We start from the raw sequence: 27,852 nt of genomic DNA on the forward strand, positions 1-27,852 counted from the left end.
GTTACCGTCTGTCTATTTTTGCAGGGACGGAAAGCGTCCTGCCTTGTTTTTTTCCGCTGAAGCTTAAGGATTCCGCGTAACACGGCGGAGACCTTCTACGGACAGAGAGCATAACGATATGCGAATGGATAAAAGACAACTACGTATGGGTCAACGTCTTGCCAACTCCGACATATAGTTGTCGAGTATATAGCTGAATCGAAAGATGACTTGTGAGTGGGGCTTGACAACGTCTGATTAATTGGAGTACAATAGTATAACATATGAACAACTACTGGCATTATAACCATACTTTCTCATACATAAACGCATACATTACAGTCTTGCTGGTCGGGAAACTCATTTATATAATATCAACATATACAAAGTATTGTTTCTTTTCACATCTAAACTTAGCAGCGTTGATTTTTTTTTTTTTGTATTTTTGGCCTTGAAGGTATGTTAGGAAAACTCGTAGGTTCAAAATGTTCTATGCCATGCCGCCGATTGAATCGTTGTCCGGACTGCTTCAGCAATGCCTGTCTATCCACACATCTGCGTCATCAAAAGTAGTAGAAAAGAGGCAACATTTTTTCTTTACTTTTTTTAGAGGCGTTGTGGACCTACTCGAACGTATATTCTATTTACAGGAACTTTTTTTTTGCAGGAAACAGGCATGTAAAGTACAATTTTGACAGTACTACAGGAAAAACTATACTATAACCTTCAACGTTAAAGGATCAACACAATTTATTGAGTTTCGACTCGTTTGGCAGAGAAAATTGTCCATAGCATCGCTTAACATGAATGCTCGGATCTGTCAGGCTAATTAAGCTCTATGTAGCATGAAGCTTAAACGTATTGTAATATATTATCAGTGACTTAGATATGGGCGAACATTTACACGTATGAATAGGGTTACATTTTTTCAACAAGGTCTATGTGAGTTTTTTCCATTAGCCTGTTGAAAAGGAAATGAGACCTGCTTTTCTATGAAACAGCCATGCTGGCCTTTAGGAGTCAGCGGGCCCTGTGAAATTCGTGCACTCATAGATGAAAGCTGTTGTTTTAGAGAGCGATTATTTAGAGATGGTCCTTTTTCGTTTTGACTACTAGACGATGGTGGTTTCCTCGATTCAGCATTTAAATTACGTTCCCGCTGCCAGAAGCTTACGAAGATATAAAGAACCATTATGATAACGTAGATCAGACCAGCTGTTATAAAGATTACGTATTCGACCGAAATACGTTCTAGACAGCCATTAACGAGTGGACTCTCACCCAAAATGTCCGAGTTTGTATCGACAATTAGAGTCTTGCTTTGGGCTATAGACCGAAGTGATTCGTTTAGGAATGCGCGGATGTTCACAAGATAGACATGTTTAGACCGAACGGTTATTGTTACCATATTGCTGTGTGTATAAAGGCGACTGATGCCTTCAGAAGTAGGATCGGCCTCCTTCCATCCGACCTTAAAAACAACTTTAGCGCTACGATACATTTGTGGCCATTTGATATTTACGTCCACTCCTCCTAAATGCTTTGTTGAATAATGCAACGAAGTAACAATAGCTGCCCAAGAATGGTCGACGCGGTCATGGTGTAAAATATCAGGTTGATTGCCGCGCGCCGCGCCACTGAAATGTTTTTCATCACGGAACATGAGATTGTTTCGTTCGTCATTGAAGTCAAAATTAAATTCGGCGCACAACTTTTCAACTTCAGCTACTTTGCCGTTAGAATTATACGAGGTGAGCCGTATTCGAGTGAATAACTTAAGTTGGTTCGGCTGAACAGTGAAGTTCTGAAAGAACGTTTGCTCGAGTTGTTGCCAGCCAGCCGTTAGTTGATCCTGCATAGCCAGGATATAAACTAGAGGTTCAATATGGTTATAGCCAGCTGGTGTAGGCCATTCAAAGTGAACGAGATCTTTATCCTGTATGTAATTATATTTTAGTGACTGAGTGAGGTTCAGGTTTGTTGACGCTGTTTCATTTATAGGACTGTGCGAGCGGTAGAAATCACAGGACTCTTGACAGCCAGGGAACTGCGGGAGAAAATAAACAATGGATTAAATTAAAGGTCTCTGATATTTTCAATTGATCGTTCCTAGGTTAGTTTGTATTTTTGGCAATATACGAAGTCTAAGTAAATTAGTTTGCGGTCACTTGGCTACATTTATTATCAGTGCTCGTTCTATGGTGTGTGTGTGTGCTATTTAATTATCTGAATTTTGATGTTAACGGCCAATATAATTTGTATCGTACAATTAATTATATTTTTTATTCATTGATGTTAATTATTGTCTTTTGCGAACCGTGCGGACGACTAGCCCCCTGCCAAACTTGTGGAACCCTGCGTACGAACTGGGGGAAGTTGGTATCTAAGTACCGATTATGCTCGTTAGCACACAAAACGTAAAGGTAGGCAACAATACGTTTCAAAAAGAATAGACTTTACTTACGCAAGCGTGTTCCTCACTGCACATCGGACCCCATACTTTAAAGTTTTTGTAGAACATGTGACATGTGTCCCAGCACTGAAATATGTCACACAAGGCGTTCTGTGAGAATTTCCTTAGGTAGTAATTATCGCGAGGATAGCTCTACTGTACAGAGATGTTGTTACCATCAAAATTCAAGAACCTAATGCTATTTAGCAATTTTCACAAAGATAGAATTATCTTGTCGCAATTTAGATTGTCACATTTAAAAAGATATTCACCAGCCAGCACTCAGAGGTATCGACGCAGTTGCCGCTATGATCGTGAGTAACAAACTGAAAACAAAAACAGGGAGACGTTACGATATGAGTTCCGTGAGCTCATCTACGAAACGATCATAAATCATATGAAGAAGAAAAATTTAGTGAAAGATAATTAGTATGCATTCGTTTAAAAAAATATAGTGTATATATATATAGTTCCTATAAATATATCAACATATTGTGATGTATTTTTGACTCTAACCTTTTTAAGACAACGAGCTCTGCATCTGGCAACCAGAACGTCGGTATAATCCTGATCCAGCTTACTACCAAAGCCTATGGCTATCACTAAGAAAACGGCACCGATATTAAGAAACATTATGGTTTGTTTTGTAACGAATGATTTGATCTCGTCCAACCCAATACTATTTAAACCCGCTAGACGACCTGGAAAGGGTTCGGAAAGGAGAATTTCAAACCCAGATTTTCGATTAACCCAGTGCATTTCCTGGAAGGTGAACGATTTGCTTACACAAAACCAATTTGCTCTGCTTGTGGGTTACCGCATTTGATTGCGGTGGTCTAATCTATGTGAAATCAATTGCTCAATTAGATAGTCGTTGCGAAAAAATAGGTTCATAGGTCTTGTGATACAAGATATGAGCGTTAATTTCCTTTTTGCTAAATTCGACGGATTAAACAGGCAAGATTTGTGCGGAAGGCAATATCGTCTTATCTACCGAAAACATGATAAGTATATGTGATTTACTTATTAGGGCGAAATATTTATGCAGAACGTGTATGACTAACATCCAAGTCCAAGATTTTTTTGCCCGTTGATAAAGCCTTGATGCCTCCCTCTCTGACCTTTAAGAAATTTTGCGCTGTTCAAACCAAAAGAAACCATGTCACTTCTTTGAGACGGACCTTTCCGATAGGAATACACTGGGGCTTTCTACCACTTTACATACTACTAAAATGCAGGGCATATGTTATCGCCATAGAGAGCGAATTTTAAAATGTCAGTGTCTCTAAGCACATAAAACTCCCTATAGCACTGAATACAAATATGCCGTGATTCCACTAAAGCCTCGTTTTACGACGGAAATTCTTCCTAGATGGACTGAGTTAGCACATTTTGCGTGGCCACATGTGTCCACGCATCAATTGCCGTAATAGCAGTACATCCAGGCTCAAACCGCTACAGCAATGTAGAGAACCTGTCACATACATGGCCAATTTCCTATACGAAAACGCTGTCCGTGATTCTATCTCACGGACTATGTCATCATTACTAATATGAGTCAAGTCAATTCATTCATCTTGAAAGGGTCGAAATCGCTAACTTGTTTTCTTCCTACATTACCCAGTTATTTCCGTAGCTGCGTTCTACGTATTGAGATCCACGGACTGAGATCAAGCTTGTTGGCATATTAACTTGCGCAGTTCGTAAAGTTACCTGATCCAATTTGGATAAGAAGTTTTCGAAACCAGTTCCGGCGGAATATTGGTATGAACTCTATTTAGCGGGTTGACGATTGCTGGAACGTCGTTGAGGTAGGGAGACGCTTATCTGTTTCATCGACGGTCATCCCCCTGTACCATGACAGTGTGATGACCACCAATGGCCAAGCGTATCATTCATTGGTCCATTATCTGTTTACGGTTGACAGTTTTGCAATTGAAATTGGTTACGTTGTGTTGTGTTGTATTGTATTTACGGTTTTGTGTGCCATTTTCTACTCGATACAATATTGTTGCTGCACGCCGATCATTATTGCTGCTTTGTTAAGGTCGTGTTCCATTTCTCGGGGTCGACATGAGGGCTTCTAGCTGGCTTCAGGAAGGAAGCAATTCTATTATATGTGACTATACCTATCTTTTACGTTCACTATCTACCTTTGTCTACGCTTGAATGTCCTGAATACGAGTTAGTAAAATCAGTAATTGTGCCTAAACAGCCTAAAATAGAAGTAAATGTCAAAATCTAGATTTTATTGATCCACGAGTTAATATTGAGATTAAAAAAAAAAATTAATAATAATCAGAATCATTCACCTTATTAACAAATATTAACTATAAAGCAAAAACATAGCCTTAGCTTCAGAACAAAAATTGTATTGTGTTTAATCAATTAACCTTAAGAATAGGTACATTGATTATTCTTGCCTGCTTTCCAATACGATTGCTAACCAATGCTGAGAATGGGGTACTCAAAGGAGATATTCAATCCAAACATAACTATTGGATTTTCGGAAAATTATTAACCCTTTTTCTAGCTAGATTGCTTTAAAAATCACACATCCAAGGTAAGCGGAGTCGCGTTATGTCCATGCTAGTGTCATTTGAAAGACGAACTCTGTCAGTAAAAGAAGAGCTACTGAGTCTGTTAAATTGCCTTCACTCAGACTTAAAATAGAGCGATTTGACCACTTGCAAAATTTTTGCAAAAATTCCTTATATTTAGCAATCTTAGTACCATAAGGATACAAGTGTTACCCAGGTCCATAGAAGAAAATCTGTTAGTCATGGTCAGGGTGCGTGATTGGCAGAAACGGCCCAAGAATGCTTCTGTGCTGGAAATCTTCTTCTCACAGTCGTGGACCAATCACAGAAAAAGCCGATGAAATTTTGTGAAACTTGAGGTCGACAGGGACGTAAGTAGTCAAGGTTTTGTCAATTAACTAAACATCCACCCCCAAAACAGTTTGGAACATAGGCTACAAAAAAAACCCGATGTACAAGTGCAAAAGATTATAGCCGTTTGTATCTCTAATTCCAAAATTCCACAGGAACACAACGAAATTAAGGAAGTTCTTAAACAGTCAAAAAAATAAATGTGCAATTAAAAAAAATGCTCTCTAGGCAAAATCTATAGCGAAGATTAGATCGATGCTAAAGAAAAGGACGTGTGTATGTGTTTGATGGCACTGGAAAGGAATCGTGCATTATAAGATGCTGTCGTCTGACAAAACGATTGATTCGGATCTTTACTATCAACGGCTCGCAAGTAACGACAAGCCATTGAAAACAAGTAGGCCGAAATCAATGAAACAGACGGGCGTCGTCTTCCATCACGACAGTATCCGACCACGTCCAATTTTAGCTATCGACAGAAGTAGACAGAACTTCGGTAAGGTATTTTATTGCATCCGACGCATAGTCTGGATCTTGCATTACTAGACTGTAATTTTTCTCGATCTCTGCAGGACCCTCTTAAAGGTGTCAATTTGGTTTGAATAGAGAGATGGATGCAAAAATCAGCTGCTACAAAAGTTTTCCATGGGGTTATCACGTTTCCGCAAAAGTTACGAAAGGTCGTTGACGAAAATGACGGATATTTCACCTAGTACTACTATTTTGAAGTATAAAGGAATAGTTGCATTAATGTTGGCTTGCAAACGGTTGGTGTCTCTTCCAGCAACCCAATATTACAATAGAAGAGCTTAGATCAGATTTTACTTTTTCTTGTAGTGCTACCACTTAAAGGTTGAACACGCCTTCAATTTGATTCTTCTATACAGCGGTACATTCTGATCTATTACATGTACCTATTTCTGATTTTGATAAAAATATAGGAATCCACAGCTGACCTGTTACCAAGCAACTTCTTTACTGAAATATGCGTTTAATTAGCTTTACCTTTACATAGGGTGTCTTACCAGTCTTGGATTTGTCGTGTTATTTTCTGCAAGGATATATATATATATATATATGTGTTGTTGGCATTGCTAACGGTACAAGCATCATTGAACCGTTGAAGACACATTTGGCGGAAGAGTTGGCGGTATCCAATGCTGGAAGTCAGTGTTGAAAAGTCTATGCCGTCTCCCACAAGCAAAATAAGTAGTCTGTTTATTTCTAAAATATTTGCTTTCAAGCTGCTTACTCAATCCCTAGTGGCCCCTCAGCGCTGTGACGGATCGGGTTTTGTCGAACGTTGAAAACTATTGGAGACGGCTGCCATACGCTCAAGTAAGTAAATAATCAAATGCTAGTTGGTTAAGTGACAGTGAAACCTTGCCTCTATACACCCTTTTTTAAAAGGATGATATATTATTATTATGAAGCACCTTTGAAAAAGTTCGATGATAACTTAACTGTAATTGAATGAAAATGTGTCTTCGTAACTGAGTCGTTGGCTGATTTTGGTTGTAGTTCAAATCAGTTCAGCTGTCGTGTATTTAAGAGAAACTACTGTTTGACTTTGCCTCATACTAAGGGCAACAAAAGAGGTAACCCAAACATTTTTACCGCAGTGTTTTTAAATAAGGGTTCATAAAAGTAATGGCTTGTTTTAGTTTTAGTTGAAAACAACTAAGTTAAAAGTAAGGTAGATTACTTCTAAAAACATCGAAGCAAATTGTTTTTTTTTTTCATACAGAACTGAACCGTTCCGCATTTAAGGAAGCTTAGTTAAAATAGAGAGGTTTACGCCGAATGGAACCGCCTACCAAAATTTTAACACACTGCGGTTTGTTTCTGGATGCAACCAACGAATAAGAAATGTTTTTTTTTGTAACTATCAATGCTTATCATATAGCTATCATATTCATGCTATGATGCAAATTGAACCCCAAAACGGAAAGACAGTTAAGCCCCAGACTGTTTACGTGGCTGACTAGTACCTGGAGCAGGTAAAAGCAGGAGCAGATAGCGGCAAGGAGAGCGAATTACTTTAATTAATATTTGCGAAGTAGGTAAAGTTGAAGTAAATCTATAATAGATTCTGCAGGCTACTTGGGGTCGTATGCGATTGCTCATAGAAGGTAAAAGTTTTACCGAGGAAAAGAGTTTGCACACAACTGCAAGGTTCTTTCTGACTAGGTTTCCTATTGCGTACCGCAAACATCTATGATCTAAAAACACAAATTCTTCAAGTTGACTAGACTTTTGGCACAACTTATCCTTACTATTCAATGCAAATACAAACGATACGCAAATGATGCCATAGTTTTAAATGTTTCCTATCAATGAAATAAACGTTTATAATATTACTCATTCAATTTACATATTCCTTGGTTGACGTTTGACTTAGCCCCCATACCCAGGGTGGCAAGATTGCTATCCGTAGATCCGTGACTGTGAAAATATTAACTTTGAAAGTTTAGTACAGTGCATGTTTATTTTCGAATTCTCATCTGTACATCAGTATTAGGTAAGCATATTAAGAATTTGCCTGTAATAGGGTTATCGCAAATGAATAAACTGGGGCTAAATCACTCGTTTTTTTTACAAATATAATAACAAATAAATAAGAATAACATTTTACAGAATTCGAGATACCGAATAGTAGTAGATGCAGTTAGGGCGATTGTTTTACTTTTGCCGTAGATGTCGTTATAGAACTTTACATAGTGCTATAAAGATAACCCAAGTCAAAAGTAAATTTTTCTCACGAGAATCTATAGCCTTTAGAGGATCACGTTAACAACATGAAAGTTCAAGTTAAACGTAATGGCAGTCCTTTAGAAAAAACAAAAAACTTAACAAAACTAGACATTTTAGAAATTACACACGTGTGGTATCAGTTCCGCGATCCTCTTAAAGTTTAATGTATTCGAAAAATATGGATAGACATATCAATAAAAGACAAACTGTTCTCTATTGTTGTGCTTTCTTAACATCCATGCTTGGCCGTTCACAGTGTTTTTTTTGCTTCAGCCGAAACAGATTTTTCGCAGTGAACCGGCTTTCTTATTTTCTTAATAGTTTTTTCTTCTTTCTTTTTTTTTTTTTTTTTTTTTTGTAATCAAAACTGGGATATGTTAGCGCTAGTGGGCGCCAGTATTGCTATTACTAGTGCGCTTAATGTCGAAATGATCTTAAACAAATTTTTCTTAAACTCAATCATATTTCTAGATGGTACTCGATGACACGCATCTACATTGAAGTTGTACGTACCATGAGCTGAACGTCGAATATATCTTTCGTGCTCTTTGCCACTTCAAGCCAACGATAGATCCTTCAGAGTTTCTTCATCAGTCCTTCAGAGTTTCATAAACCTTATTAAAGCGAAAAGTGTGAGACCTAATGTGGCAAAAATCATGAGGCGTCCACTGAGCAACCGAGCAATCTGGTTGGGTTGCTGACCCACAGGCCTACATGCAGGCAGCACTGAGCCCGTTCAAATGCAAACAGAGTTCAAATACTACAGGCAGCGTATCCGCTGCTTAAAGATTAAGTGGCTATCAACTCAATCATAATGTAAGCCTTCTAAGGAAAGGCTCTTCGTATGCAGTATGCCATATATTTTAGTTGACTGAAGATTATAGCTTTGCCTACTTGCCGATTTGATCATCTTCTTTCTAGCTTAAAATGTAATGTGGTGCTTTCTCGGCCCATTGTTCTGATTCCAGAATGAGAAATATATACTGGCAATACTTATTAAGGGCCAAATAAGGGGCTAACCATTGTGTTAAACTTCTTCATTAAGAAGCACTTTCCTCTACAACAATCGCGTCTGAAGTGTTTAAGCTCTTCAATTGATTCGCTGCATAAATCTTTAGGTTTACAAAAAAAAGTAAGTTTTTGTCTCTCGATCTACAAATGATTAGAACGTTTTGCCTATTTAGCGATCCAATATATAACAGGTACTTAAGGTTAGCGTAATATAGGTTCAAAACAAAGAGACATATGTTTACCCTTACCTTATCCGGCATGTCATGTATACTGAAGATACACAAAGTAATCGATATAAATTGCATTCAGATATTACTAGCGCTAAGTCAGGAATAATTTATACGGCCTACTGATTTACACACTGCGCAGTAATACCTTGAAGTTACGTCGTTCCGATTGCGAGGTTTTTCCCACATAAAAAACGGCGAAGTCCGCATTTCTGCAGAAATAATAGGCGTTTCAGTTAACGTCATAATGTCCAGATTTGACAGACCCTGTGAGTCGAACCGCTTCGTTCTGACAATGTTTACATGCTCATTAATTTTTATGAACGACGAATAAACATCACCTATTTAGTAACATTTTTTTACTTGATAACATGTATTTATTATATTATTTAGGACAAATTTCCCATAGATAGTCCCAATCAATGTTTCTAGACCCATCGTACTTCAGTGACTTTATGAATATGGTTTGAAGTTCACTAAAATGACGATTTGGACCAAATGCGGAAAGAAGAAATCTTACGAAAAGAAAAAGGATTAATCGAAAAGTAAGGGTTAATTACAAGTATCTTTTTAAATGAACGAGCTAATAGGTCAATTAAGTGACGTAGTTCCACACAGGAGTGATTGCTAACCACGCCTCTCTGGACGACAGATATATATATACTACTGCAATATTCTGTTGTCGTTGAGGACGGCCTCATATACAGGGTTACCCTTCGGACCTTAGTGAAGGAATGGGTCAAGGGGTACGAACTCGCCGCGGAGCGAGTGCTGTCGGAAAATTGGGTAGTGCCTCACATAGAGATGTTTCTAAAGGGGACAACCTACATGCCGCGTAACGTTGAGGACACCACAGGCGTTACCAAGGATAGTCTCAGTGAAAAGTTATGAAGTTAGAAACGCGCAATTTCCGTGTGCCAACCCAAAGCAGCCCAATGTATCTATTCGTCGTTGCATTGGCAGTGCCCATCATTGGAAGCACGAGGATACGACGGCAACGATTCGCGAGCCGTAGCTGGCGGCTCGCAGAATTTGCATTTGGGAAGGATTGCGGTGCTATTCCGGATAAATGATGAAAAATGAGCGTTCCAGGGGCCGGTAAAGGATTAGTGCTGTTATACCAAGCAAGCAATTCTAGCGCTGTTCGTTTACAGAAAGCATGGTAAATTAGCGAGAAGGGAAATTAATTTGAGCGCGTGAACAAATCCGTCAGTGCGAATTCAAGCGGGAACGAAATTTAACGGCAGAGGTTAACGGCGTAAAGCCTTCATGGATTCAGTGCTTAGTTCTTTTGTTACGAATTTGAAATCCTTCTAATTTGGAGTTCGACTCGCACCGGCTGCTCTACGCCAAGATAACCGAATGAGCCTTGCGTCTGAAAATGTCAACCTGTAACTTCGTTAGTCCGCTTCGGAGGCAACTGAGTGCCGTTGGGTTACAATCTAGGCGCCACCATTTCCCCAGATTATGTTCAACCTGGGCCTTCGGAATGACAGATTGCTTCGGTTTGTATGACCTGCCAAGGGCACATATTGTACAGCTTGTATGCTATATGTATTTAATGCTATTGCAAAAGAGAAGCTCTGCTGTTTCACTATTACCAGCAAAGGTAAATAGGGCAGTGGAACTGCTTTGGTTTTTTTTGTTAAACACTAATGCCGCGCAGGAGCCTATTGTCCTGGAAAATACTGAGTTAATTAATAGGGGTAGACTATATAGCTCATTTCAGCGTTCCTGCGGCAGCTGGAGAACTTCTGCCTGTGTCATAAGTTATTTCGTTTGCGCTTGCTGATATTGTGTTACACTTGGGCGACCAGTTAACAAAAGGTTAGGGAGAGAAGTTCGGGCTTAACCGATATGAGTACTGATTGTGTTCCACGGATCTGTTTTAAGGTACGAATCAACAAAATTCGTACCGATATATAACAATTTCAAAAGAAAGCCAATGCTGTGATTCATACGTCTAACTCGAATCATCATGACTCCGATGGCAGCTACACTTATAGTTGAAAGACAAGCTGCTGAGTCCTCGTTTGCCATTATTAGAGAACTGCGATGTGGTCTGATTCAATAACATGCGTCGCCATGTCGCTTTCTGTTGTAAATGTTTTTTACCGTAGTATTTATCTAATATGATAACTTGATATTACCTATAGCACCTATCACTTTCAGCACGAAATATGAAGGACTAAACCTCAAGAAATATAGTATTTGGATAGACCCTCAAAATCTAGGATTCATGCACCTCACCCCAACCCGCGGTGTGCGAGTCCGATGCGCTTGGAAACCAACTAGAACAATAGATGATTTCGAAAGTTTTAGTTCCTAACATCAAACTGAAATGAAAGCGGAGAACTGGGCTATTTTTACGAAACTATTCACTGAGGGTGAGCATTTCAACTTAGAGTGTCTGTGCCGCCGGGAAATCCCGATGTTGATAGCTTGAGAGCTCTTTTTAAATTAGGACCAGGGTTTTGCATATGAAATGCTTCATAATTCTGAAGGACAAAAGTGAAAATATGCATAAACGTCACAAACACTATCTCAAAGACTACAGCATCACTGGCGGTTTTGTACCGAGATTAGAAGTCAATTATACATAGAAGCAAAACGCAATAGGATAATGAAAGACTAAAAAATGGTGGACTTTTTATCAACCTCGAAACCAATTAGGTGTTTCTCACGAGCTGACTGTATCTGGGCAAGCTTTTTTAATACGTACACTCTTATTGGATAACATACTTCACAGGTGAAATATCATTCTATTTGTAGGCATTAAGAAGAAACGAACACTATTTAGGTGAAATTGATGGCGTATTTGAAGAATTCGGTCATTTGCGACTCGGTGCCAAGCTTAGGTGGTTGGGGGATGGTCTCATCTTTGTAGCATAAATCCACTTATTATTTTTGGTACCCCGATACTGGAAGAATAATTTCGAAAAAAAAAAAGTTTTGCATTGCTTCGAAATTTTATGGTAAAACATATGTGTTTGTATCGTAAAATGGTTGAAAAGGATAATTGATAGGCTAGAAATGTATTAAAAATGGGTGAACCCTGTTATCTCTAAGTATAATTTTGTAGCAAGGTGATAGCTCGAATTTTTGTCTAATTTCGCAAAGTGAAATTTCACCTGCTGAAGTTAAACCCTAGCTTCTTACGTCACCAAATCATATTTATGATATGAAAAAACTGAAGTTAAAATTATGAGATGATATAGTACAGCGAGGGGGGACTAAACGGTCGTCCAGAAGACGATAATATTCCTGTGGTGATGTCCTGATTGTGTTCCGGTCCAGTAGGACATAAAGGATACTGATTAATGTTCTTCAATGAAAACCTTTAACCTTGCTTTTCATTTATTGTTGTTAGCGAAGTCTAAAACAACTCGCTAATGGCACTAACATCTGCCCGGTTGGCCTAGATGTCCTGATGACTACGGAATTCGTCATTTTCGATGCCGGAAACCCCTGTTAGCAGAACGGCCTAACAGCATATGACGAAACATCTTCATTAGTGTTTTAGCGTCAGATATTTGTAATTGTATATCGATTCTGATCAAGCTCGTAGCACCTTCAGCTTCTATTTTTGCGCATCCAAGCGCACGAGAACCTCCAACGCCTGAAATTCTATAAGACTACCCTTTTATTGTATGTGTATATGAGACCACGAACTTATAAAAAAATAACTGCTGTTCTGAAGCGCAGATTCGAAGAAACGCATTCCGAGTCAAAAACTTCAAGAACTAGAGACCATAGAATTGTCATAGACAGCGAACAGAGTGTGTATAGAATGGTGTATTTATTTTCCAAAGTATTTTCCCAGTCCCGTATAGATATAAGTTTCTCGCGCACAAACAGCGGACAGCATCCATAGGAAGAGTGCTACTTCGATAAACATCAGTGCTTAGGAGTTAGACATTGTGGGAAAAATGCTGGTCCAAAAAGATTATAAACAATTATGTCGATTATCACTAATTTATCATACACGCCGCGTTATATATTGATGTCGTTTAATATATTTTCCCCATAAATCTGCTCATATGTGTACCTGCCGTTACATTACTACCCTCGTTTTGCTAATCAGCAATACTCGATTTATTCGAAAAAAGCAAGCAAAACTCTAAAGGATCTTATTAGCAATGATCTCAGCCGTAGATCTATGGATTTCACAATTTTGCTGTTTGCAGATCTCTGCGACCAACGCTAACCGTACTGGAACAGTATAATTTGTGCAAATCTAAAACGCGCACTGCTGGCAGTAAATAGTATAGTACGCTAGATAAACGTTATGTTAATGCCGGGGGTACTTTTCCTCTTGGCGACACCGCACCGTAGAACAACGAAAACACGCTTTAGTGAGCGGGTACGCCGTAGGACACGTGGAGGGGTCAACCGGTACAGTGCGTTTCAAGTGGAAACTAAATCGAAAAGACGGTTATTTCAAAGCAAACGCTTTCATTTTTATCATTCGTCCATTGATTGGTTCACATAGTACTATATAATTCATCTGAAATACTAGCATCCATTATGGACAGAATAAAGGTCTATAAGAAAAGAGATACGTTCATTTATCAAGTTCTTGACTTGAATGTCCTCGAGGGGCAGGCTTCTGGTTCAAGGGGACCAGGGGCGTTGCTTTAAGCCTCGTCAACGACGCATACTACACAGCCTCCGTACCAATAAAGGAAGTTATTTTATTGTTGTATAATCAAGCCCTTACTGCGCTCTCGGGTCACGCTAGTTTCCGCGTAGGAAACAACGTGTCTGTAAGGCCCTGACTGCCTAATCTTACCAGTATTTCGGTTAAGTTCATCCCAATGAGTAGAGCTTGCACTGGCGCAGTTAAGGTTTGCGTAAAAAATCATATTTCTCACTAGGTACATTTTTAGCTTAGTACTGAGCCAAAAACATAAAACAAATATACGTTCACTCTCTCATTTAGGAGGTAAAGTAATTTAGTCCTAAGCTAAATGTCCTGCTGGACGTAGAGTCGGGGGTCAATGTAAACCGAAACGGAGCTAGTGAACCATTAACTGAAGACGTCTACCATTATTGATAGTCTTCAAATAGAAACCTAACAAAAGCTGTTATACTGTATTCACAATAACTGAAAATTAAACGTACGATAATGAAAAAACATTTAAATAATTACAGCTACACGACATCTCCTATTGCACTGATATAGCGTTTTTTCCCCCCTGTTTTAATAGAGCCCTGTTGAACACTACCGAAGAACCTAAAGGCCGTAAGAAAACTAACTTGTGCCCAAATAGGCCACTATACCAAGATTTATAAAGTATTACGTCAGGCAGCTGGCGTCGAACCACGCTAGGTCTACGCTTGATTTTGAACCTTTAGTTAACGAATGCGCTACAATTACATAATCGCAGGAACGACTTTTACATTTAATGCATTATGTAAACGGTTTTCTAGCGTTCGTGTGTCACTCATTGGAATATAATGTGGAGATAGGGATTTTTGTGACCAGCGGACTTTTTAGGAGCGGCCATTGTCTTTTACAGTGGCAATATACAAGCAAAATAATTAAAATTTAGACATTCGAGTGTTAAGTGAACGACGTTGATCTGTGTAAGGCACTGACAAGTTTTGTATCAAGCCATTTTTTTTTTTTTTTTTTTTTATAAAGACAGAGTCCTTCTTAGCAAGATGTTTTTTAATAGTTTAATCAATATTTAATATTAAACAGGTTAAAACATGTATAGTATAGGATATAAAAGTACGTTTCTATAGGCGATGTCTCGGACTTCCTTACAGATGCTTCGTTATAGCGTCTCGATTGCTGCCTACGCTGAGTATCAAACGCGACTTGCTATTTATATATTAAATTGCAACTTACCTCCCCCATCGAACTTTCGCATGCCAGTATCCTTATGGTTCTCAGAAAGGCCTTGAAACGCTTCCAGAATCGATGGACGTAGCCGTATGCGCGGGGATCTGTCGTTATTGCAGTGTTCTTTGTTACAGCCTAAGGTGCGTCTGTACCGGTAAGCTTTCCTAATGCGCCATCTTCTTTGCTGCTATGGCCGCTGTTCACCATGTGCGGCAACTAGATTACCGTAATTACTAATTACAATTCCAACTGCCTCGATAAATACGTCTGTGAGGATACATCCTGCAAATGCTTCATAGGGCTTGTGACAACAGAGCCTATTAGGGTTACAGTCAACTAGAACCCTGGCTGAATCATAGGTCGCGCCCATCGGCCTTATACCTTTTACTTGCTGTCGTTTCTGCATGTTTTTTCGATATCATGTATAGTATTATAACTTCCGGTATCTACTGCGGTTTTTAAGGCTTAATTATGTAAAATAAAGCAATTACTGTCCGTGACTCGACGGCCCTGTGACGGGGCCTGCAGCGACAAAGCCGTTTCGGGGTCCTCTGATTTTACTAAATTGCATACGGTGGCGAGAGTGGCAGTGACATGAACGCGTCGCTATGTGGGAAGTCAAGGAACGAGGAGGTAAAAAGTTCAGACGAGGGGGTCAAAACGCATTCAGAGGGATCGACTACATTTGCTATCGACCAGCTAATCATCTAATATTTGCCCACCGTTCCGATGGTCGAAAACGAACGAACACTTAGGGTGTCCCTAGGTGAAGCACGTGGGGGGGAAGCGCTTTGCGCCAGGACCGTTTGGTCATTTAAGAGAGTCCTAGTATTCAAATTATGAACAATAGTACCCCCATTTTATAGTAGCGATTCTATAGTTTGCCTATTTATAGGCATGAACGATGTTTGTAGCACACGCTTTCATAGCGGTATTGATGATTTTGTTTAACTAATAGAGTTAGTTATTTACTGTAGCCCTATCTAAAGACATAAAATGCGATTCCAGGATCTGTACAATCCAGATGCTTATTTTATCATTGATTGCGGATGATATGAGAATTTTAAAAGACCGTCATATGAGGTTACCTTTTTCAAATAATGCATATTCATCTGTACACGATTCTAATGTGTAAGCTTGATTTAGCAAGTATATACTTTCAGTCTGGCCGTCTTTCAAACGGGTAAATAGAAATACACCCAAAAAAATGTTCATTTTCAGCGCGAAAAAGGATCCAATGTCGTAGTTTTCGTACCTAACAACTGTTGTCATACGGTCTCATCTAGTAGAAATCATCTAGTAGTCAATTCTATGCAAATGTACCCTGTCTCGCACTGGCAGCATGCGGCGTCTTTTGCTGACACTCCTCGTAAGCGACTTTGCGTAGACAAATACTGTTTGACCTTCATCGAAAAACTTCACTGGCATACTCTTGTCACACTCCACGCCCTAATTAATCCTTTTTAGGCTGCGAGATTGATTGCAACAATGGTTAGGTTTCAAGGTTGGAACTGTAACGATAACATTATATGAGCTTGCCAGTAATGATCACCCGCTAGGATTCATCGTGTTCTTGGAACACTTTCAACGTATTTCTGGTCAAGGAGAAAGCTGTTAATCCTTACGAATGAAGATGGCGTGAAATTTTGTTGTTCGCTGCAAGTTGATGACGCTAGGGGCTCGACAATGAGAGACTCGTACCTCGCTCCGTTGGCCGCGGAGACAAGGTTTTCTCGCTGTTGTTGTATTGTAAACAATAGTAGAGTCATTGTGCGGATTATTGCGTTTCGGAAGTAAGCCCGTAGCCAGAATTGGTTGGCAGTTCAAATGTCGCGGGCTGTCCACCGACTGTAATGATTGATCGTTCGCAAAGTCCTAGCTATGGTGATGTTTTCCTTTTCACTGCATCTCTTCAGAATCTCTCGACTACCAATTTCGGTTTCGTTGATATATCCAAAGTGATTCGTAATCTCCACGAACACCAAGGATTACAGGGTCCATGCTTATATGAGTTAAACGGGCATTGTTGACTTTGGGGATGATACGCGTCGAATAGCGGTATTAAGACGCAGTGCAAATGCCCTGCACCGTTTTATCGTTGCTACGTTTCAGTAATCGACTGTTTTCCACTAGTATTATCATTACTATTACTACTGCTGCTGTTGCTGCTGCTACTACTACTACTACTAATTTCGGCCAGTTACGTAGAAAAAATGGCCGAACCCTTTTAAATAGAAGCACAACAGAGTTTTTTTTTTCTACTGGCACCGATATTTGTACAGAATATAACAACATTTTTTCATAATACCGCTTTCGACCAGTGTTCTATAGAAATCCATCTGTGAGGAAGCGTGCAACCCATACAGGTGTCGTGCTGAGTAGAGTGAGATCACAAATCGATATCTAATTCAATACCTTCGCTTCTTAGCAGTTTGTGGCTGGTCGATCATAGCCTATAAACGAAGCGGGCTCTGTACCATCGTCCTCGTTGTGGGCATCGAAACGGTAGCATCGAAGTGTTTATGTCAATGGAGTGAAGAAATCAGTGAATGCATTTGACCGCTTTATTTTCATTAGGAAAATGAACGAAGTATTTATTATTAATAAATTTTTATTAATAAGTGGTCGACATCGCACTTGATTTAGCACATCGATCTTGATTTAGCTTTTTGCACCACGATTCGTATGGTGCGTAATAGGATGAATTAATTTATTTTTGTGTACATATTTTTATAACCTAGCGGATTCGATAATTTACCTGATAATGTCTAGCAGACAAAAATCGTATTTTTTTAAAATATTCACGGGCACGTTATTGATTGATGGATGCAGAAGTATTGCCAATAACAACGGCTCTAGACATCACGAGATTCGATTGGAAGCAGGCTACGTCTAGCGCTAACCGTGGCATGTGCATTAGGCAAATTAAAGGAACTCTTCCCTCGTCTGTGGTCCATAGAGCCACGAAATGCGAGCTGCGAAAGGTATTTCCTATTATAACAGACTAGTCATTTTTGCATTTTTCACCTAACGACTTGATCAAAGCCGAAATTCTAGCGAGGGATGTAGGGCAATGGGGGCATGCTGCTCGCCTCAGGTGGGTTTGGCACCGTTGACCCTTTACCGATACCCCGAAGTGTAGATGAAACAATACGGCTTATACCACAATACCGGCCACAGTTTATTTCATACGAATGTTGAGTGATACGAATGTCAAGTGAGAGAAACTGTATGTATCGTTTTGTGTGACGCCACATATGGATTTCGTGGAGGCAGAGCCTTAAAAGGACGAATAGACTCGATAAATATAAGTTTTACTCTAATGAGCCAGCGGTGGACCTCGCGATTCGTATGGTTTGGTACAGAGCCCGATTTTCTAACAAGTTGTCTATCCAGGAATAATTACGAAGTTCGACGATGTAATCAGTCGAGAAAACCGATAAGCCAGGCCACTGTCGTGCAATAATATGTTCCACTTCCGTTACGCCGACATTATCCGCTACTTGGGATTTGCCCTAAATTTGGTAAAATTCGGAATGTAAATACACGAAATAATGCATTTAATAAAAAAGATGCACATACACATATTTTATACATGTAAATGGCAAATCTCGTAAGCTTGCGACAGCGCGCATTTACTGGATGTGACAATTTATATAGGTTAAATTTGGCACGTATACTTAATTTGGCACGGTCCCTGAAGGCGCGGACAGGGCGGTAATCATGATATTGGTTAAGAACAAAAATTCATTTAAAATTCTTTTCGAAAGATTTGCATTTTTTCAATATATTTGCTTGAATTTTTAAAGTAATACTTAACAGGACATAAGGCTTGTCCAACTTGCAGGAGTGGCGTGGCCTAACAACACTACTATGGTTTATTTCGTTCATTTTCGTTTAGAATTGGTTAGGCTCTAGATGGAGCGCTTCATTTTATTATTAACAAATTGTAAATCTTTTAAATGCACTATTCTCTGTTAACATCATAGTGTTTTACACTAAAAAGTTCCATAAACAGGCCAAAGTCTGACTAGACGCATTCAATAGTAACGCGACCTAACCTGGCCAACAGGACCCTAACGAATTACCGTATCGAACAGATTTAGGATGTAAAAGATAACATAACATAAATCAGTTCGATTAGAGGCGATTAGGCTGTTTTGAACCATTGAAAGGAAACTTGTTGTAGACGATAACTGTTTCTTACGTACTGAATCTTGAACTGTGTAAACACCCGTTTACGTTATAGTTAATAAATGAGCAAAGCCTTGTGATATGAAGCATTGTGTACATGGCGTTTGCAATAAATTGTTAATAAATCAATAGTGATTGAGCTGAAAACGGCTAATTAGGTGATATTTCTTTTATGTGTCAACAGAGAAGTCCCTGATGATCATCTTCGTCCAATGCAACCGCTATTCGTTTCGACCGTAGCTTTAATTTGGAGCATAAAGTGCTCATAGGCACATCTCTACAGCAGGACGAAGTAGACTGTGTATTGAAATGGCCCCGTCGTCGTGCAGAAATAACGTGTTTTCCTATTGAACTCTGAGACATGTAATCGAGTAGGTTCAGATTCAGGCATAGACAATGGACATAATAGGTTCTTTACTATTACGAGATACTCGTCAGAAATGAAACCCGCTATCGCAAGTTCTTCAATAGATGAACCGTTCTCATAAATCGTTGGCACAGCAATCAAAAACACGTAGTTTGGTTGATCGAAGACAACGCCAGACCTCATCGTCATGCTTCACTTACTTCCTGAACGAAGCAAAGAAAAAACAAAAAAAACGTCGGCCTCAAGCCGCTTAATTTCCCTAAGTATGTGTTATTACATGTCTTAAAACGGGCAACTGGTAAGTAAACACATTTCACTTATGATGATCTACTTCGAGAAATTATAGAAAGAAAACATACATATGGGAACCTGAACGGCAAATATAAGCGTTTGTGTGTAGAGAATTAATTAAAAAACTCTCATTGTTAGGCCAATTATTAAAAAATATTTAATTTCAAAGTCCGCTGGACCTGCTTGTAACAGTTTGATAACTAACGGTTCATTGCCACACTTGTATCTTAAAATTGTTTATTCCGAATTATGATAAAAATGCTGATCGTTTAGAGTAGAAATAATGAAACCAATCGAAATATGGGCTCACCATAAAAAACCTTGCACACACCTAAAATTCTACAAAAAATCATTAAAAATTGCAAATTATCGGTGCGACGGTTAGCTCGAAAAGAAAAGGCAATAAATATATAATAGAAATAGGGAGTCAAGAAATTTGAACGTTTTCGCCTCGATCGAAACCGGTCCGTTTGCCCGTTGCCACAACTTGTAGCTCGAAAACGGACCTCGAGTTCTTACATTTAACTGCTATTGTAGAGCATTTCGTCCTGATCACTTTTCCTCTAAGTAGCCTTACGCTTTCTCTAATCACGAACGTTGGATGGGGGCTTGCTCATTAAACTTTAGGTTGCGATGCTTAAGTATCGTGCTTTAAGTTCAGGTTTATTTGGTCCTGAGTCCATCATACGGTGAAAAGTATAAAAGGAAACTTTAGCTGAACATGTCATCAGTCAGAAAAGCGACTGAAAAATTACTCTAAACATTAAAGATAGTATTCTTAATGAGAGACAATATTATTTTAACTGAATAGTATGCTAATATGAAGTTGGAGTTTACCCTGTTAAGTACAATGTTTCAAATGAGGAAAAGGGTTTGGCGATACGAGTATTACTTAGCCTTTCAGTTCAGAGCAAAGTTGGTCATTTGCAGCTGCACTAAACGGCCGCTAATCATTGTATCAAACGGCAAAAACCCAACAAGAAACAATATGTGTCTATCCGGGGTATCCTACCTAAAAAGTCTAGATATCTTCGTTGTTAAATATACGCCATACAAAAGGTCCTGATTAACATAAGCACGTGATCCACTATGCGGCTTAGATCCTGAACAAGCTATCTTATTTGTTTTTCCATTCCGAATTCGAGCATTTTTCGTCGTTCACTATGACCGGGTGGCGAATTGAGCGATAGATGCACATAGGGCATATGCATAAACTGTTTACTTAAAAAATTTGTACAGTTATATTTCATTGTTAATTTTAAGATGTTGTTTTTTTTGAGGATCGTAAAATCACCTGTTGATAAATGGAAAGGTCTTTTTTCAGGTCGCTTAAGTTAGCACCAACTTCAGTTTTCAACGACGTGGGTCGCTCAGCGATTTTTCGTGCAGCGATGACGTTATCATATGTAAGTCTTGGAATTATGCCTCTACATCAGGTCCCGAGCCGATTGTAAAGCACATTTACTAACCTTTAATTAAATTTTCAATAAGCAGTGCGGACTTTCTCGCCAACGTAAGGATGAATTTGTCGTTGTATTAGTAGGGATGTACTTCGTAGAATTGTACATCTACTGAAGCGTTTTCTATGTTCAAAACTTTAAACAAAAACGCGTTAGTCAAACAGTATTATTCGGATAGATCGGTTGAGAATTTCCATTTTTTCCCATAAACACTTTTATGAGTGGCCTAGTATAACCAAATAATTATAATAGAACCCTTTGAATAGATTGTAAATAGGATCACAGTGGAAAGCCGTATCTGTACCGTACAATGAAAAGATGCCTAGTATAGGCAGCGATAAATGCTTTTAATCTGAGATACCTCTATACGTGGTGGGTAAATCTTTAACAGATCACAAATTTTTCCTACCCGATCTCAGTGGAGTGGCTTACGGAACAACTAAAGCGCACCATTCTGCGCAACGGGTACGAAATAGTTCATTTTCCGAAAAACACGGCACGTACAATTTTTCCCGTAACACCCTTCCGATGCTAAATAATACAATTGCGAGTGCGCTAAGAACCGTTTACGTATCTGCCTGGTTCAGGGCAGTGCATGAAATAAAGCGTGGAAGCCGGGTATTCATCTAGATGAACTTATTCTACTGAGTAAACCAAAAATAACAGAATAATTTCGAAAAAGTGCCTTGACGCTTAAAACTAAAATGAACAAAAAAAAAAAACAATTCGATTGCAGTCGTCCGAAGACATATAGTACTATACTATACTACGTAGTATACCTCTAATACAGTAATATAAAAATAGCATTAGGGTGTCCTGGTTGCAAATGCGTGATACAAAATTGCTCTAATACCAAGAGGTATAATAAGGTGTTAAGATAGGCTATTGATTAGAGCGCCGCTATGGCCCAGGCTAATATAACGCTTTAGGACAGAGACAGCTGTGGCCACCTTTTCATTAGATTTGAAATGTAGTTAGCAAATGCATGCAGTGTCCTAGTTGCATGTACAATACGTTAGCTGGCTTCACCATTAGCTTGTCAGTTAACATTAAAAGACAACTAGCAGTTAGCTAAAGACAGATAAAACGCAAAGGCATCGCACTACGACATAGAGCATGAGTCTAGAATACTCCTGTGCTACGTTCATATAATAGAACTGGCTTTCGTCCTGCTAATGGCCTCAAACTGCCTGCACGCACGTGATGATATATATATATTGAACTAGGTTCTGTAATCCTAGGGTGTCAGGGAAATCCGTCTGCGAACTCTTGGAAAACTCTGTTCACACACACATTCTACAATTGTCACATGTAATACCTGTTCCTTATAAAATTAGCCTGTCGAATTGCACCCAGTTAACGTTAGAAAGCTTAAATTTCTATAGTTCGATCAGGTTTAGATGGAAAGTTTGAAACAGTTATTTACTAGACTAGAAATACACAGGACGGCTAGCAGTAGCAGGCCCTTAGACAGGCGCATGCGCACCTAATTTTAGTTGTCAATCTTTGCCGCACAGTATAGTTTTTCGAGGCCTAACCCATTGATTATATGTCAGACATTAGAACCTACCGAAAACAATTACGAATTAAGAGAACTAACAACAATAATATTTCAAACGAATTCTATCTATTCATTTTCAACGACGCAGTGTGTCAAAGAAATGGCAAAAAGCGGCGGTGACTATATGGTGAATGAAGCCGAATCGTGCGTACAAATTAAGCAATCAATTGTTGAAGCGTGCTGAATCAGGACTTCTTTGATTTGCATAATACTTTGGGGTTTATAATGCTAACCCATATGAGCCTAGTTTACTAGGCCTAGGGAGTTGTATGGTGAAATTGAAAAACTTAACTCTCTACTATAAAATAATATGAGAGATCGTGGAAAATTGTATAGGGGATTTTAAGGAGTTGGCCACTCTACGAATTTTCTGGGTTTATGTGATCCCGCCAAATTTAAAATCATAATTAGACTTAACATGTATATATATATATATGTATATAGAAAAACTCAGTGGAAGTAAGGGATCTATTGTGAAAATTATGAGTACTAAATATGAAGGGAGGAGGAAAAAGGCTGAGTGCTAATAGAACCCGTGCAGTCCAGACCATAGGCCTATCGTAATAATAACGATGATTGCTTGCCTAGGAAGCTGTTCCAATTAAAATAATTATCGTAGCTTTATTTAGAATCACTGAATATTCATGGATGTTACAGTAAAAAATCGGATAATTATAAATTTCATATATGATAGTATCAGAACAAGAATAATATGCGTTTTCTAGGCTGGAATATGCCGGTGCATATAAAGACTCTGAGAGCTGCTCTCGGCTGCTGGAAGAGAGTGTTGCTGAACAGAAGATTCGCGCGTTGCAGCGAGAACTGAAACTACAAAGCGCCCTCTCGGCCAGCCTTAAAAAACGTGTTACGGATCTGGAAATCGAGCTTACACAAGCGCAAGAAAAATTATTTTATCATAAAGCACCTTCTAATGCGGTAAGCTTTTTCGTGTTTTTTGCTGGCGTTTTACAGATTTATTGTATTGTATGCAAGTTAGAAGGCACTCTATTTTCAAATATTCTCTTGTGGCTCCGCAGAATAACAAGCTGTTGAACAGCTATTGACGCCTGATGTTTATACTTTTTTAAACTAGGCTACCTAAACCGGTCTGGAAGCCCTGGATATTACTACAGCCATAAAATTTTGGGTATTAAGTTTTCTGAAATATTGATAATAGTAGCTACTAATCCTTGTTATATTGGGGGCACTTTTCTCTGTCGGCCTCGTGTAGTGTTTGGTTTTGACAACGGAAAAGCTCGTAGAAATATAACCGCTGTAATACTAGAATCAAGAGATATATTCTTGAGGTAAGCTATTAATTAGAGCATCAAGGCAAAAGGGAGACAAGGCTAAGTGCAAATACGAACCTATAAGAAGCATTACTTTTACGCTCTTGAAAACAAACATTTTCAGGAACTTTGGCAACAGCTAATCACTCACCGGACGTTGGTAAAGGACCTTGAGGATCGCTGCGAGCGACTACGCAAAGAAGCAAAAAGAGTTCAGGAGAAACGCGCCGGCCAAGAACCTTTAGTCGATGACTTTAGGCACCGGTACCTTATAAGCTGTGGTAGCTCAGCAACGAATCTCGCGAGTACAAGTAGTACTTCAATCAGAAACGAAACGGAGAGTGTTGGGCAGGCGAATCTCTATGATAAAATTGAGCAGCTAGAAAAACAACTAGCCAACAAAGAGGCCGAAATAAAGGAGTTCCGAGAAGAACTTCTCGAAGGAGCCGAACTCCTGCAGAAGGCGAAGGATAAAAACGAGGAGCTAAGGGTAAAGGTAGAACAACTCGAAAACGAAATACGAACGCGAACGGTGGATAACTCGAAGGTTGTTGCAGTTAACCTGAAGCTTCACAAACGTATTGATCGTCTTGAGAGTCACCTTCAAGAACTGCTAACGAAGGCTGGTAGTTCGTTTCTTTATGCAAAATAGTATTTCATTATATCTGTTAATGTAGACATTCTTACATTTAACAGTCGTTGCTATTGCTTATCTGTTGTAACATGTTCTTCTATGGATCATTCTACTGGACAGCTCTCAAAGTAATTTTCTGTGTATTTTTAGCTGGAAGGTGAGAAGGAACGAAACGCGTTCCTGGCAAATGAACTTGAAACCTCTGAAATAGAGCATCGGAGTGATGTGAGCCGCTTAAAGAGCCAGTTGCACCAGGCAATCAAAGTAAGTGGCTGGAAAATAACGCAAACGTTTGTTTTTATTGTCGCTTCTATGGTTTGTCATGAAATCATTAGGCGCGCTGTTGCTTCTGGCTTTTATTAAAATCTATCTTAAGGCTGCTGTTAAAATCTATTAAAACAATTCTGTAACATGGTATTTCCAGTCATCAAAGATTTACTTATGGGTATTTTTGCATGGGGCGCGGCAAGAATCAATTTAGTGACGAAAAATGTTTTCTTTGGAAAAGAGGAGGGAACTGTACATAATTACCTTCCATTAGGCAACGACGTGGACACAGATATAACTGTGATATTCCACCGGTTTCTATATGACCGGAGACTTGCTGTGGAACGTCGGTAGTATTATTAGCATATCTCTCTCACAGTCCCTTGCGGAAGGGAATAAAAGGAACGCGACATATTGAATATTATTGGCACAGTCTAACATAAAATACGAGCAGTCAGGCCATCATATAACCGTCGATTTTGTTTACACGTGACGTAATTCTTGTGTGTACTCAATACTTAATCATATTTATTTCACCAGGGACTAGAATCGCTAAGCGATAAACAGCGGTCGGGGACCTCCATCAGGAGTGGTCTCTCCCATTTACTTGCGAAGCTGCGTCCGCAGTCGAAGGTACGTATATGATGTACTCTGTTTTAGAAAATTTCGTTTTTACCGACCACAGATGGAACACACTCGGTTGATGGAACACAGGTTCTTACTTCGCTTTATTCCGCGGCTCGTATATTGTCACATACCCTGACCACCTTTCAGGGTCGCTTAGAGCGACTGTCGCTTCTAAATTCTGGTGTTATTATGGAAGGTGTTATTACCCCAAAATGTTATATAACATATATTATTAACATATATATTAATAAAGAACCTTCAAAGAAAAATAACTAAACTCAGTTTGTGTCAGCTGGATCGCGGCGTAATTAGGTAGTGTCGAGAAAAATTTTTGCAGGCCGAACCGGCATCTATTTGCTACCTCTATCCCTGCTAATATATTCATCTACGACTCTTAGCCAAACCTAACTGGGTTCGAGCAAATCATTGTGTAATTATACGATGAAGATTGAGAATTCGAGTTACAATTTCGGCTTTTGCAGAGTCAAAGTTGTGCGACCCCTCTGGTGAATCGCCCATATCGACGGCCCGAGCATTCATCTAAGCAGAAGCGATGAGAGTTCTCATGACAGTGATTGGCTGTCACTATTTTTGGCCAAAAGAATCTAGTTGACAACCTCAGATTTCGAGGGCTCCATTGCGGAGATGTGGGCCAGAACCTGTTCTACTTCTGACGGAGTTTTTTTTAAATTGTTGTCAGATATAATCCCAGCAATTTGATGTTGTAAGTGTGGAAAGGCTACGCCATGCATGCTACTGACTATTCCTCAGAAAAGAGTGGTCTACCACTTCATTATACATCAGTATTATGTCTTTCTTTATTAAAAGGATCAGTCTTAATCATTCTTCCTTTGCACGTATGCACATAGATACTAAATATGGTCTAAGCTATCGTTTCTAAACCTGTTATATCTGGTGATCATTTTGTATTTAGATGGGCAAAGAAGAAAAGATATTGTCACCAAAAAGACCAGTAAACTTCAAAGAAGAATGAGAAAGGGTGATCAGTTGGTAAGCAAGGGTGAATCAGAAAGATCTACATTTCACTTCGAGGAACATAGTAATTCAAATATATTTATAATGTATATATATATATATATATATATATGTTTGAATTAAGAAATATATATATATATATATAATATAAATAAATAAATAAAAATATTATTAATTTATATAAAATATGAAAACGTACATAATCACACTAATCAGAGACATGCTTTTCCAGCTAATCTCTGTGGTATGAATTTTTCGAATGGGTTTTTTCTTTTGGAACGTGCTTGCAATGCTATAGTCTCAACCTTATAGGTCTGGAAGATATCAAGTTCATTAACGATCTTGAGGCCCATTTTGAAGATGTTACAGGGTAGTCACTATTTTATAACATGTAAGTCTGTCGGGGCGGCTAATGTGCTTAGACCTGGATAAATAAAGAAGAGATAACAATTATACTAAAGAGACAATTAAATTGAAAACGGATGCAAGATAATTTCGAATGAACCGCAAAGCCCAACAAAACTGCCGTCTATACTCCAAAGCCAGATTAAAAATTAACAATTTCTCGGGGATTTAGATTCGGCTGACTTAAGTTTAACGCCGGCACTGCTGAAAACAACTTTCTATCGGCTACGTATGACACGCCGTTCTTTTTGTTCTATGAGTTTTAAATAGCGCATTTTGTACGCCGTTGGTCCGGGGACAGCATAGTGAGATCTGTGGCAACTTAATGTGAAAATTCATACGTCAGCCTTGTATTGAACGAGGCACGAGGGGTTTTGAGGCAAGGGGGTTACGCAATAATGCGGATGGGACTAATTGCTAGTATGACAGAGGTGTTTCACCTCATTATTTCTAAGAACGAAACATTATTTCAGAATATATTTTTTTTTATATATTTCAGAATTTATTTTATTTTGAATGAGAGTTTATTTTGATTGGCGTTACCTTTTGCAGTATTGGTTTCAGTAACAACTTTGCTATGAAAAAAATTTGCCATA

At 38.9% G+C, this 27,852-nt stretch overlaps 2 protein-coding genes across 7 annotated transcripts; one reads left to right on the forward strand and one right to left on the reverse strand.

Moving 5' to 3' along the window:
* Positions 1-704: 704 nt before the first annotated feature.
* Positions 705-3,081, reverse strand: LOC111251291 (uncharacterized). The gene is made up of 4 exons (XM_086989801.1): positions 2,948-3,081; positions 2,704-2,757; positions 2,444-2,518; positions 705-2,026 (listed from the first exon to the last, which is right to left on the reverse strand). The coding sequence occupies exons 1-4, from the start codon at positions 3,062-3,064 to the stop codon at positions 908-910; spliced, it is 1,365 nt and encodes a 454-aa protein (XP_086845927.1). The 5' UTR covers positions 3,065-3,081; the 3' UTR covers positions 705-907.
* LOC111251371 (uncharacterized) lies at positions 1,592-27,852 on the forward strand. Of its 6 annotated transcripts, XM_086989803.1 has the most exons (12): positions 1,592-1,730; positions 1,981-2,061; positions 2,312-2,402; positions 6,567-6,660; positions 19,544-20,024; positions 21,342-21,423; positions 23,764-23,974; positions 24,452-24,949; positions 25,112-25,225; positions 25,769-25,861; positions 26,338-26,579; positions 26,790-27,852. In XM_086989803.1, coding segments are annotated over exons 6-11 (993 nt in total). In that variant the 5' UTR covers positions 1,592-1,730; positions 1,981-2,061; positions 2,312-2,402; positions 6,567-6,660; positions 19,544-20,024; positions 21,342-21,421; the 3' UTR covers positions 26,413-26,579; positions 26,790-27,852. The 6 variants fall into 6 exon arrangements, with proteins under 6 accessions (XP_086845929.1, XP_086845930.1, XP_086845931.1 ...); XM_086989804.1 differs by lacking the exon at positions 1,981-2,061 and having other exon boundaries at positions 1,619-1,730; XM_086989805.1 differs by lacking the exons at positions 1,592-1,730; positions 1,981-2,061; positions 2,312-2,402 and having other exon boundaries at positions 2,460-6,660.

Source organism: Varroa destructor, unplaced genomic scaffold (assembly GCF_002443255.2).
Source record: "Varroa destructor unplaced genomic scaffold, Vdes_3.0 BEIS01000005.1, whole genome shotgun sequence".
In the NCBI taxonomy this organism is placed as follows: domain Eukaryota; kingdom Metazoa; phylum Arthropoda; class Arachnida; order Mesostigmata; family Varroidae; genus Varroa; species Varroa destructor.